This window comes from Lissotriton vulgaris, chromosome 1_1 (genome assembly GCF_964263255.1).
Source record: "Lissotriton vulgaris chromosome 1_1, aLisVul1.2, whole genome shotgun sequence".
Classification (NCBI taxonomy): Eukaryota; Metazoa; Chordata; class Amphibia; order Caudata; family Salamandridae; genus Lissotriton; species Lissotriton vulgaris.
In genome coordinates this window covers 1,724,567,245-1,724,580,342 of record NC_141685.1, presented here as the reverse complement: position 1 = coordinate 1,724,580,342, position 13,098 = coordinate 1,724,567,245, and the positions used below count along the sequence as shown (strand labels likewise).

At 36.0% G+C, this 13,098-nt stretch overlaps 1 protein-coding gene across 1 annotated transcript; it reads left to right on the top strand.

Annotated features, from left to right (window-relative positions):
- Nucleotides 1-1,024: 1,024 nt before the first annotated feature.
- Nucleotides 1,025-12,804, top strand: LOC147751110 (uncharacterized). Its single transcript, XM_086937773.1, has 2 exons — nt 1,025-1,129; nt 6,226-12,804. Exon 2 carries the CDS (start codon nt 6,265-6,267, stop codon nt 12,721-12,723), a length of 6,459 nt encoding a protein of 2,152 aa, XP_086793899.1. The 5' UTR covers nt 1,025-1,129; nt 6,226-6,264; the 3' UTR covers nt 12,724-12,804.
- Nucleotides 12,805-13,098: the final 294 nt, after the last annotated feature.

Here is a 13,098-nt window from a genome sequence, read left to right as displayed (position 1 = left end):
GGGTTCTGTGGTTGATTTAGGTACCTACAAGTAGGTTCCAATACACATTCTTAAATTCAGGAGGAATATTCTATTCCCCTCATCTGAGAAGTGCACTCCATCTCCTCTGTAGATGTCTTGCATGTTGTAACGCAAGTTATTATTGTATAATGAACCCATTCCATAGTCTCTCATGTAAGCAGAAACAGATTTATTTACATGTTTCCGTGCTTTCTCAAATTGTGGACCAAATTGGTTGGACCAGTTCCATTTCTGTCTTTGGCATATATTGGAATATACCAAGGCAGTGTGGGGAAAAAGTATCATCAATTGATGAAAGGTGTCCTTTAATAGCATTTCCAGACCTACCCCAGTTAATGTGCCTAGATCGTTTCCACCACAGTGCACAATTATAAGGTCAGGTTCTGGCAGATGCAAAAAGGTTTTCACCAATGGTATCAATTGGTGACATTTTAATCCTCTGTGGCCAATCCACTTGATTTCCACATTTGATAAATCAAGGTTATGAAAATTTCTGCTAGCTGCATACCTTTGAGCCCAGTGGATGTAGCTATGTCCAATAACCCAAACAGAGTACATGATGTGAGAAGGTTCTGGTCCAGTCAGATGAAGTGTGGGAATGAAATGGCAGTTGGAACAGTAGGAGTTCACAAAAAAATAATTGTGGAGTTTCTGTGCTCTTGAATCACTAGCAATGATTGGTGGATTCAGATAGTTGAAAACTGAAAGTTAGGGTGTATGGTTATGTTGTGTGAAAGAAGCAATTTGAATGGTTTAAAAAAAGTCACCAAAAGCAAAAATACCCTGTATAGGCTGCTGTATTGACAGGTCAAACATCCTTGCTGAGTTAATTTGCAACATTGTAAGATAAACTTTTGAACCTTACAGTTCAGTTAGGAGGGAGTTGCTATGGTAACAGATAGAAAGGTTTGAGAGGGGGATGGGTGTTGGTTTGAAAATAGTGAGGGAAGAGTTTTCATTGGTTGAATTAAGGCATATGTGTACAAAGATAGAGATTTTCTATGCCAGTCTTGGTTTCAGTGTATTGAGAGCACACCTTCTCCTCTGCTAAAGAAAAATTGGTGTGTGTGTCTGACACTGTTTTCAATCTCCAAAAGCATTTCTAAAGGTAAGTAATGATTCATTTAATTTAGATAGAGATTTATTTTCTCTATGGAGAATATTTGGAAGCAGATAGTTATGTTTTAGAAGTGAAATTGTATGTTAGTATATAAGTCCTGCGCAGTGTTTTTTACATGTTATTTAAAAATCGATTTTGGGTGCAAATGAATGGTATTTTTATTTGGCCTTTTTTATGATTGCCATGTGCAGTTGATGCATGACTTTAAACATGGGTAATAAGTGATGCACTGGTGGCGCCAGGCTTTTATAAATGAGGCCCTGACTTTGTTTGATGATATTGAGTGGTTGTAGTTAGGTTCTGTGCAGTGTTTCTTACATGTTATTGAAAAATCGATTTTTGGGTGCAATTGATTGGTATATGTATTTGGCCCTTATTTATGAATGCCATGTGCAGCTGATGCATGACTTTAAACATGGGTAATAAGTGACGCACTGGTGGCGCAAGGCTTTCATAAATAAGGCCCTGACTTTGTTTGATGATATTGAGTGGTTGTACTTAGGTTCTGTGCAGTGTTCCTTACATGTTATTCAAAAATCGATTTTTGGGTGCAATTGATTGGTATATGTATTTGGCCCTTATTTATGATTGCCATGTGAAACTGATGCATGATTTTAAACATGGGTAATAAGTGACGCACTGGTGGCGCAAGGCTTTCATAAATAAGGCCCTGACTTTGTTTGATGATATTGATTGGTTGTACTTAGGTTCTGCGCCGTGTTTCTTACATGTTATTGAAAAATCGATTTTTGGGTGCAATTGATTAGTATATGTATTTTGCCCTAATTTATGATTGCCATGTGCAACTGATGCATGACTTTAAACATGGGTAATAAGTGACGCACTGGTGGCGCAAGGCTTTCATAAATAAGGCCTGACTTTGTTTGATGATATTGAGTGGTTGTACTTAGGTTCTGTGCAGTGTTCCTTACATGTTATTCAAAAATCGATTTTTGGGTGCAATTGATTGGTATATGTATTTGGCCCTTATTTATGATTGCCATGTGCAGCTGATGCATGACTTTAAACATGGGTAATAAGTGACGCACTGGTGGCGCAAGGCTTTCATAAATAAGGTCTGACTTTGTTTGATGATATTGAGTGGTTGTACTTAGGTTCTGTGCAGTGTTCCTTACATGTTATTCAAAAATCGATTTTTGGGTGCAATTGATTGGTATATGTATTTTGCCCTAATTTATGATTGCCATGTGCAGCTGATGCATGACTTTAAACATGGGTAATACGTGACGCACTGGTGGCGCAAGGCTTTCATAAATAAGGCCTGACTTTGTTTGATGATATTGAGTGGTTGTACTTAGGTTCTGTGCAGTGTTCCTTACATGTTATTCAAAAATCGATTTTTGGGTGCAATTGATTGGTATATGTATTTGGCCCTTATTTATGATTGCCATGTGCAACTGATGCATGACTTTAAACATGGGTAATAAGTGACGCACTGGTGGCGCAAGGCTTTCATAAATAAGGCCTGACTTTGTTTGATGATATTGAGTGGTTGTACTTAGGTTCTGTGCAGTGTTCCTTACATGTTATTCAAAAATCGATTTTTGGGTGCAATTGATTGGTATATGTATTTGGCCCTTATTTATGATTGCCATGTGAAACTGATGCATGATTTTAAACATGGGTAATAAGTGACGCACTGGTGGCGGAAGGCTTTCATAAATAAGGCCCTGACTTTGTTTGATGATATTGATTGGTTGTACTTAGGTTCTGCGCAGTGTTTCTTACATGTTATTCAAAAATCGATTTTTGGGTGCAATTGATTGGTATATGTATTTGGCCCTTATTTATGATTGCCATGTGAAACTGATGCATGATTTTAAACATGGGTAATAAGTGACGCACTGGTGGCGCAAGGCTTTCATAAATAAGGCCCTGACTTTGTTTGATGATATTGATTGGTTGTACTTAGGTTCTGCGCAGTGTTTCTTACATGTTATTCAAAAATCGATTTTTGGGTGCAATTGATTGGTATATGTATTTGGCCCTTATTTATGATTGCCATGTGCAGCTGATGCATGACTTTAAACATGGGTAATAAGTGACGCACTGGTGGCGCAAGGCTTTCATAAATAAGGCTCTGACTTTGTTTGATGATATTGATTGGTTGTACATAGGTTCTGCACAGTGTTTCTTACATGTTATTCAAAAATCGATTTTTGGGTGCAATTGATTGGTATATGTATTTGGCCCTTATTTATGATTGCCATGTGCAGCTGATGCATGACTTTAAACATGGGTAATAAGTGACGCACTGGTGGCGCAAGGCTTTCATAAATAAGGCCTGACTTTGTTTGATGATATTGAGTGGTTGTACTTAGGTTCTGTGCAGTGTTCCTTACATGTTATTCAAAAATCGATTTTTGGGTGCAATTGATTGGTATATGTATTTGGCCCTTATTTATGATTGCCATGTGAAACTGATGCATGATTTTAAACATGGGTAATAAGTGACGCACTGGTGGCGCAAGGCTTTCATAAATAAGGCCCTGACTTTGTTTGATGATATTGATTGGTTGTACTTAGGTTCTGCGCCGTGTTTCTTACATGTTATTGAAAAATCGATTTTTGGGTGCAATTGATTGGTATATGTATTTTGCCCTAATTTATGATTGCCATGTGCAACTGATGCATGACTTTAAACATGGGTAATAAGTGACGCACTGGTGGCGCAAGGCTTTCATAAATAAGGCCCTGACTTTGTTTGATGATATTGAGTGGTTGTACTTAGGTTCTGCGCCGTGTTTCTTACATGTTATTGAAAAATCGATTTTTGGGTGCAATTGATTGGTATATGTATTTGGCCCTTATTTATGATTGCCATGTGCAGCTGATGCATGACTTTAAACATGGGTAATAAGTGACGCACTGGTGGCGCAAGGCTTTCATAAATAAGGCTCTGACTTTGTTTGATGATATTGATTGGTTGTACATAGGTTCTGCACAGTGTTTCTTACATGTTATTCAAAAATCGATTTTTGGGTGCAATTGATTGGTATATGTATTTGGCCCTTATTTATGATTGCCATGTGCAGCTGATGCATGACTTTAAACATGGATAATAAGTGACGCACTGGTGGCGCAAGGCTTTCATAAATAAGGCCCTGACTTTGTTTGATGATATTGATTGGTTGTACATAGGTTCTGCGCAGTGTTTCTTACATGTTATTCAAAAATCGATTTTTGGGTGCAATTGATTGGTATATGTATTTGGCCCTTATTTATGATTGCCATGTGCAGCTGATGCATGACTTTAAACATGGGTAATACGTGACGCACTGTTGGCGCAAGGCTTTCATAAATAAGGCCCTGACTTTGTTTGATGATATTGAGTGGTTGTACTTAGGTTTTGCGCAGTGTTTCTTACATGTTATTGAAAAATCGATTTTTGGGTGCAATTGATTGGTATATGTATTTGGCCCTTATTTATGATTGCCATGTGCAGCTGATGCATGACTTTAAACATGGGTAATAAGTGACGCACTGGTGGCGCAAGGCTTTCATAAATAAGGCCCTGACTTTGTTTGATGATATTGATTGGTTGTACATAGGTTCTGCGCAGTGTTTCTTACATGTTATTCAAAAATCGATTTTTGGGTGCAATTGATTGGTATATGTATTTTGCCCTAATTTATGATTGCCATGTGCAGCTGATGCATGACTTTAAACATGGGTAATACGTGACGCACTGGTGGCGCAAGGCTTTCATAAATAAGGCCCTGACTTTGTTTGATGATATTGATTGGTTGTACATAGGTTCTGCGCATTGTTTCTTTCATGTTATTCAAAAATCGATTTTTGGGTGCAATTGATTGGTATATGTATTTTGCCCTTATTTATGATTGCCATGTGCAACTGATGCATGACTCTAAACATGGGTAATAATTGACGCACTGGTGGCGCAAGGCTTTCATAAATAAGGCCCTGACTTTGTTTGATGATATTGAGTGGTTGTACTTAGGTTCAGCGCCGTGTTTCTTACATGTTATTGAAAAATCGATTTTTGGGTGCAATTGATTGGTATATGTATTTGGCCCTTATTTATGATTGCCATGTGCAACTGATGCATGATTTTAAACATGGGTAATAAGTGACCCACTGGTGGCGCAAGGCTTTCATAAATAAGGCCCTGACTTTGTTTGATGATATTGAGTGGTTGTACTTAGGTTCTGCGCCGTGTTTCTTACATGTTATTGAAAAATCGATTTTTGGGTGCAATTGATTGGTATATGTATTTGGCCCTTATTTATGATTGCCATGTGCAGCTGATGCATGACTTTAAACATGGGTAATAAGTGACGCACTGGTGGCGCAAGGCTTTCATAAATAAGGCCCTGACTTTGTTTGATGATATTGATTGGTTGTACATAGGTTCTGCGCCGTGTTTCTTACATGTTATTGAAAAATCGATTTTTGGGTGCAATTGATTGGTATATGTATTTGGCCCTTATTTATGATTGCCATGTGCAACTGATGCATGACTTTAAACATGGGTAATAAGTGACACACTGGTGGCGCAAGGCTTTCATAAATAAGGCCCTGACTTTGTTTGATGATATTGATTGGTTGTACATAGGTTCTGCACAGTGTTTCTTACATGTTATTCAAAAATCGATTTTTGGGTGCAATTGATTGGTATATGTATTTGGCCCTTATTTATGATTGCCATGTGCAGCCGATGCAAAACTTTAAACATGGGTAATAAGTGACGCACTGGTGGCGCAAGGCCTTTATAAATCAGACCCTGACTTTGTTTGATGATATTGAGTGGTTGTACTTAGGTTTTGCGCAGTGTTTCTTACATGTTATTGAAAAATCGATTTTTGGGTGCAATTGATTGGTATTTGCATTTGGCCCTTATTTATGAATGCCATGTGCAGCTGATGCTTGACTTTAAACATGGGTAATAAGTGACGCACTGGTGGCGCAAGGCCTTTAAAAATAAAGCCATGAGTTGCTATTGTATAAACTTAAATATGTTGCAATTTATTGTTTATATTGTTTGCTTTTTAACATTACTTTGTTGTTTGCTAATAGTGGTCTTTCATGTGTTTTTTTAACAGAACAACAGATTCAAATCAACTTCTGAAAAGGAAGCAAAAATGCCTTCAAGGCAAAGAAATATCAAAAATACCATACGGAAAAGGAGAACATCAACAACAGAGTTTATGGAATCCTCTTCAACAACTACTTCAAAAAACACCAGAAAAGCTTCTGGTAAGCCAATTAAGTCTTTTCTTCGCAACATATGTCGTAGGAAAAAAAATGAAATTGCTAATGTGAATATACAGAAAAAGTCAACAAATCTAAAAAGGAAAGAGAAGCCCACAAAAAATGTTTCCATTGGACCAGGAGAGAAGAGAATGGTTAGCAATAGAAGGGTAAATGTTTTTAGGGACATTCGTAGGCGAATGTTTCGCAATAGGGTAGTTTTAAATTTGCTAAAAAATGAAAAGAAAAGTAAACTAAAAGCTGCTTTTTACAAGAAAAAGAAAAGTGTAGAAAAGATTGTTGATCAGGCTTTTGAAGTTAAGAAAAAATTATTTATTTTAATAATCAATAGAATTAGGATACTTAATAAGGCAATGGATGTTTTCAAATCGAACAGTAGATGGAAAAGAATTATTAATCGGAGTAATTTTTGTGAAGTATTTTCTGGTGAATGGATGCATAGTTCAAGTTCTGAGCCTTTTTTTAATGAGGAGAGTTACTTTCAGGAAAATGATTTGGTGCATGCAGTTGACACCAGTGGTCGTGCATATGAGGTGAAAGATAGTTGTGTGATGGAAAAAGAGAAACTTGTATCTAGAGATGCAGAAGAGGTCTTAGCTGATGAAGTTTTAGGGAGACGTACTAAGGGTCCAGTGTACACATGGAAATGCAGTAGTATTTGTAGTGTGCGACAGGAATCAATTGATTTGCTTCGAAATTTCTTACGTACATATAGTAAAAAAAGTCTCAAACAAAAAATGAAGATCCTGCAAGAGTTAGATCCTTGCAGAGTGAGAGAAAGCACAGGTTTGCAAGGGCATTCACTAGCATGTCTTTCTAGAAAAGTTTGTCGGAGTGTTTTTCATCATTTTAGGATGTTAGCAGTGCATCATAATAACGTAAGGAAATTAGTGAGGAAGTTGTATTATGCAAAAAGTCCTGCACTTAAGCTTAAACAGTTAAATAGTGCTCTTTTGCATGGATCTGAAGTGGATGTGAAGACTATTTGTGAAGAAATTGAGTTTTGTTATTTTGGGAACAAAGAGGACAGTGTAGAAATAGATATAGTAATGGATGGTAATGCAGAAGATAATGGACAAATTTCAAGTATTGAAAAGTTTGATGAGGAAATTATCAAGTTTAAGGTGAAATCAAGTGAGAGGCCTAATGTAACTTGTGTGTGTTGTCGACGGACTCATTATAAAATTCAGACTAGGTTAGTTGATTTATATGCAAAAAGTGAATTGGAAAATAATAGTGAATGGGAGGATTTTGTAAGTTATTTGTTGGTGGAGAATTCTTTTGATTTGAGTTTGGATCAGCGTATTTGCACTTATTGTTTGAAAAAATTAAATGAAAATAGAATGCCTGCAAGAGCAGTTTATAATAATCTTCAGTTGATAGATATTCCTTCTGAATTGATGGATCTAAATACTTATGAATCTATTTTGATTCAATGTGTCCATCCTTTTCAGGCTATTGTTCGCATGGAGCCTAAGACAGGGAAATTGCCTCCATCAGATTTACTGAGAGGATTAAAGGGAAGAGTTGTTTATTTGCCTCTAGATGTAAAGAAAAATATTAATACAATTGGTGTAGAAAGAGTAGAAGAAGATCCTTTAGTTATTCTAGTTAATGGGGTTCCAACAAAGAGTAAGAAAATTTGGCAAGATTTAGTGGATGTTAAAAAAGTCAAGAAGGCAACGTTGTATTTAGTTAAAAACAATGAGTACTACAAACATGTAAGTGTTGGAGTAGAGGAAACAGCTACAGAAGAAGATAGTGATTCTTCAGTTGGTCAAATTGAAAAAGTTGATGTGTCTAGAACTGAAGAAATATATGAACATTATACTGTTCATCCTTTGCATTCCAAAGAAGTAATGGGAAATGCAATTGACTTGTTTCAAATGAAGGCAGCAAAAGGAAGTCCCATTAGTGTATGGGAAGAAAGTTTGGAAGCTCGTTGTTTTCCACAATTATTTCCAACAGGTTGTGGTGGACGATATGATGATCGACCAGTTCAAATTCCTGCAGCTGAATACCGGACTCTAAGATTATATGCAGAAGATCCAAGGTTTCGTCAATGCATTCCATATTTATTTCATCTACTGTTTGAAAGTGATTTGTCTGGGCTTTCTTATGCAGTTAATCATATATTAAAAAGTGGACCTCATTTGCAAAATGTATGTGCAAGGGACTTTATGGAGAAAGTTAATCTGCAAGACAGTATTTTGGAATCTCAGCTAATCAATCTCATGGCATGTCAACGTGGAACCAACGAGTATTGGTTTCGTCGTCATGGAGAATTGAAATGTATGCTAAGAAACTTAGGAACTCCTACATGGTTCCTCACTCTTAGCTGTGCTGAGTATGCCTGGGACGATTTACTTCAATTTCTACGAGAGGCAAATGAAAACATACCAAATATAGAATTGAAAACACCAGGAGAACTGTGTTCTTTAGATCCAGTGAATGTTTGCAGATATTTTAATCATAGATTTGAAGCTATGATGTCTTTTATTACCAACAAAAAAAATCCTCCCCTTGGAGAGGTTTTGGATTTCTTTTGGAGGAAGGAATATCAAGCGAGAGGTGCTCCTCATATACATATGTTGTTGTGGATTAAAGATGCACCCAAATTTGGATCAGATTCAGATGAAACAGTGATGAGTTTCATTGAAGAGTATTCAACATGTGCTGTTCCAAAATCTACTGAAGAAAACAATTTAAGGCAACAAGTTTTACGTTTTCAATCTCATCGTTGTGGAAAGTACTGTCGTCGAAAATTTAAAAACAAGGAAAAGTACTACACGAAATGTCGTTTTGCATTTCCTCGACCAGTGATTTCTAAAGGAAGAGTAAATAATTTGATGTCATCTCTACGACATACTGTGACGAGAAAATCTCCCAAAAACACATATAATTTGAAAAGAAATGAAGAATCTAAGTACATCAACGATTACAACCCAGTGATTTTGTCCATGTGGAATGCTAACATGGATATTCAGTTCGTTGCTGACAACTCTATTGCTGTGGCTCGATATGTGACATCTTACATCACCAAAAAAGAAAAGACAGAACTGAAGGAAATGTGGGAGGACATTTCACATGAAAAGAGTCTAAGCAAGAAATTATACAGTTTCAGTCTGAAGATGTTGTCGCATCGAGAAATTGGAGCATATGAATGTTCTGATCGGTTATCATCAGCAAGTCTCTATGCCAAATCAAGAACAATCATTTGGGTGAGTCTTGGTCTTGCTGCAACACGAAACCGAGTTTTGAAATCTGTACAAGAAATTGAATATTTGGCGGAAAAAGAACCAAACAGTACAGATATTTTGAAGACAAATATGTTGGATACATACTATCCAAATAGAAGTACTCACCTTGAGAACACATGTTTGTATGAAGTTCTTCAAAACTACAGTTATAAGAGGAACATCACAGAAGATATCAATAATGGAAAATATGCACTCATTGGCTATGAAGGATGTCTAGTGAAGCAGAAAAAAGGCCATTTGATTAATCATCGAAAATTGAGTTGTGAAGTTCCAGACAAAAGAGAATTTTACTATTTAGCTCTTTTGCAACTCTTTAAGCCATGGCGTACAGAAGAGGAACTACTTGGAGATTTTCTCTGTTATGAAGACTCTTTTAATGCAACTAAGGATACCATAGAATGTCCTATTTTTCTAAATTATCTGCAAATGTTGAATGAAGAAATGGAGCAAGAAACCACAATTGCTGAAGAGATAGCTAGAAACAGTTCTCAAGATAGTCAGAGTTCTACTTCATTGAGCCAGGATCCACTAGGAGGACCAATTATCCAAAATGAAGCTGCCACTGCCATGGATGAGGTGGAAAGAGCTATGGAACAAGCTCAAGAGGATGGAGTTAACTTAGAAGATTTGGTAACGCAACTAAACATTGAGCAGAAAAAGATATATGATGAAGTCACAGAGCAGATTGAACATGGATTCAGACATGAGAAAAAAGAGTGCTCATGTATATTATTTGACCCTGTCCGACTGTATGTAAGTGGAGAAGCGGGGACAGGAAAAAGTTTTCTAATTAAAGCCGTTGCAAGTTATCTGCAGAAAAGGACTGATTCACCACTGTCTTGTGTTGTAACTGCTCCAACTGGTCTGGCAGCACATAACATTAAAGGGATTACTCTACATCGTTTATTGATGCTGCCAGTTGAACATGATAATAAATTGCATTACAACAAGCTATCTGGAGATGCGTGTTCTGAAGTTTCAAGAGTCTTGAAGAAAATGAAACTTCTTATCATAGATGAAGTAAGCATGGTCTCAAATCTAATGCTTGCTTTTGTGCATTTGAGAATGCAAGAAATTCTTAAAACAGACTATGATGTGTTATTTGGAGGAAAACACATTATTGTTTTTGGAGATCTATTGCAGTTGACTCCAGTAAAAGGACAACCAGTGTTTAAAATGCTCACGCATGAAGATACCAGGAAGTCCCTTGGAAGCATTGGAAATGTTAATATATGGCTAAATTTTAAATATGCTGAACTGCTTCAAAATATGCGACAGGCCAAGGATGAAGATTATAAAAATATTCTACAAGATGTAAGAATTGGAAAAATGACTGAGAAAGGGAAAAAAGCTTTGCATAGTCGATTAATTTCAAATTTGTATGCAAATGAAAACATTCTTCCAGAGAATATTTTTAAAAAAATGACTGAGAAGAAATCTGGGATATGTTTGATGCCAACTCTGCAAGAATGTTCCATCTTCAATCAAAAAATGTTAGACTTAGAAAATGAAGAGATTGTGAAACTGGAAGCAATAGATAAAATAGAGCATATGGGTGCAACAATTGTTTTGTCAGAAAATTTGAAAACTAAATTGCATTCATTGGAGAAAAGTATTTCAAAAACAGCTGGTTTTGAAAAGACTCTGAATGTGTGTTTAAATTGTCGTATCATTTTGAGAAGGAATTTAAATGTTGAAAGCGGTCTGGTAAATGGAGCAATGGGTTATGTTGTTGATTTTGTGAATTACAGAAATAGAGATGGAATTGAATTTTTAAAAATAAAATTTGATGGCATTGAACAAGTACAACAAATAAGTCGTTGTTCTGCTAGATTTTTACTTGTAAAAGACTTATATGTTCGCCGAAAACAGTTTCCTGTTTGTTTGGCGTATGCAGTGACAATTCATAAATCTCAAGGTTTAAGTGTAGATAGTGCATTGGTGAACATTGGAAGATCTGTGTTTAAAGAGGGTATGGCATATGTGGCATTATCTCGAGTCAGAACTTTATCAGGATTGTACTTGATTGCGTGTGATGAGACAAAGATTTCTGCCGATCTAGATTGTGTTAAAGAATACAATAGGTTAAGAAGAGAGTATGCTCCACATTTGCCTCAATATCCTCTGTTTGAAAAACGTGTGGTAGGCCGAAAAAGAAGAAATGAGGATAATTGTAGTGAGGTAGTTGCAAAAAGACAAAAAGTAGAGAAAACTGTAATTGAAAACAGGAAGAAAAAGAATTGTGGAGAAAATGTTGTTGGATTTCAGTTTGAAAACAGTTCTGGTGTCAACTGCTATGCTAATGTAGTGGTTAATGTTGTTTTTTTTCTTAAAAGTTTACAAGAACAGATTGTTGAAAATCGGGATCAAAGATTGTGTGGTTTATTGAATTCTGTGTTTCAGAAATGTAGCAGTGTTACAGCACAAATAGAAAGTGTAACAGAAATTCGAAATATTTTAGATTTGTGTTCTGGTCAAGATAAATTTTCACAGAACATTCAGCAGGATTGTCAGGAATTTTTAATGTATATGTTTGGTGTTTTGGAAGATGAAGGTGTAGATGTAGATAATCTTTTCAGTCTTTCTTATCAATGGCAGCATGACTGCCACAATTGTAGTTTATCAAGTACTACTACAATAGACACTGAAAGATTTATATATTTGACTTTACCAGACTGTAAATCAGTGTCTTTTAAAAATCTAGTTAAAGCAGCAGATCATAATATGGTGTGTACCCAATGTAACTGTACAATGCTGTCCACATTATTTATACAAAGGTATGGGCAGTATATTATTTTAGTTTTCCAACGATGTAGACCTGATGGAACTAAATTGACAACTTCTATCAAAAATTTTGTGGCTTCTCAGTTATCAATTTCTGGAAGGACCTTTACAACTGAAGCTATTATTTATCATGATGGATCTTCGACCACCTCAGGACATTATACATGCTACTTAAAATCTGAAAATGGATGGAGTTACTGCAATGATTCTCATTTAACTTATAAACAACGTTTGCCTTATGACTCTACAAATTCTTATCTAGTGTTTTTAAAACCAAAGTTTTAGTAAAGGGAATTGGCCTTTGAAGACGGGAATAGTTAATAAAAGTTAGTTAGTTAGTTAGTTAATCTAATATTTGAAATTATTTATCTCATGTAGATACTTTAAGTGGATCTCAAAGTAAAAAATACTGATATATCTGACACAAATTGGCCGTGAGGAAAATGTAAGATATGATGTTGTTAGAAGTTGATGAAATCGAAGTTATAGAGCACAGCAGACTTTTTTTCACCAAAAGGACCTTCACTATCTGCAATCTCATGTAGATACTTTAAGTGGATCTCAAAGTAAAAAATACTGATATATCTGACACAAATTGGCCGTGAGGAAAGTGTAACATATGATGTTGTTAGATCTTTTTTCATAGGAAGTCGATGAAAT

What these genes read in the sequence shown, in the direction of transcription:
- LOC147751110 (XM_086937773.1), top strand. Translation starts at nt 6,265, where the DNA reads ATGCCTTCAAGGCAAAGAAATATCAAAAATACCATACGGAAAAGGAGA.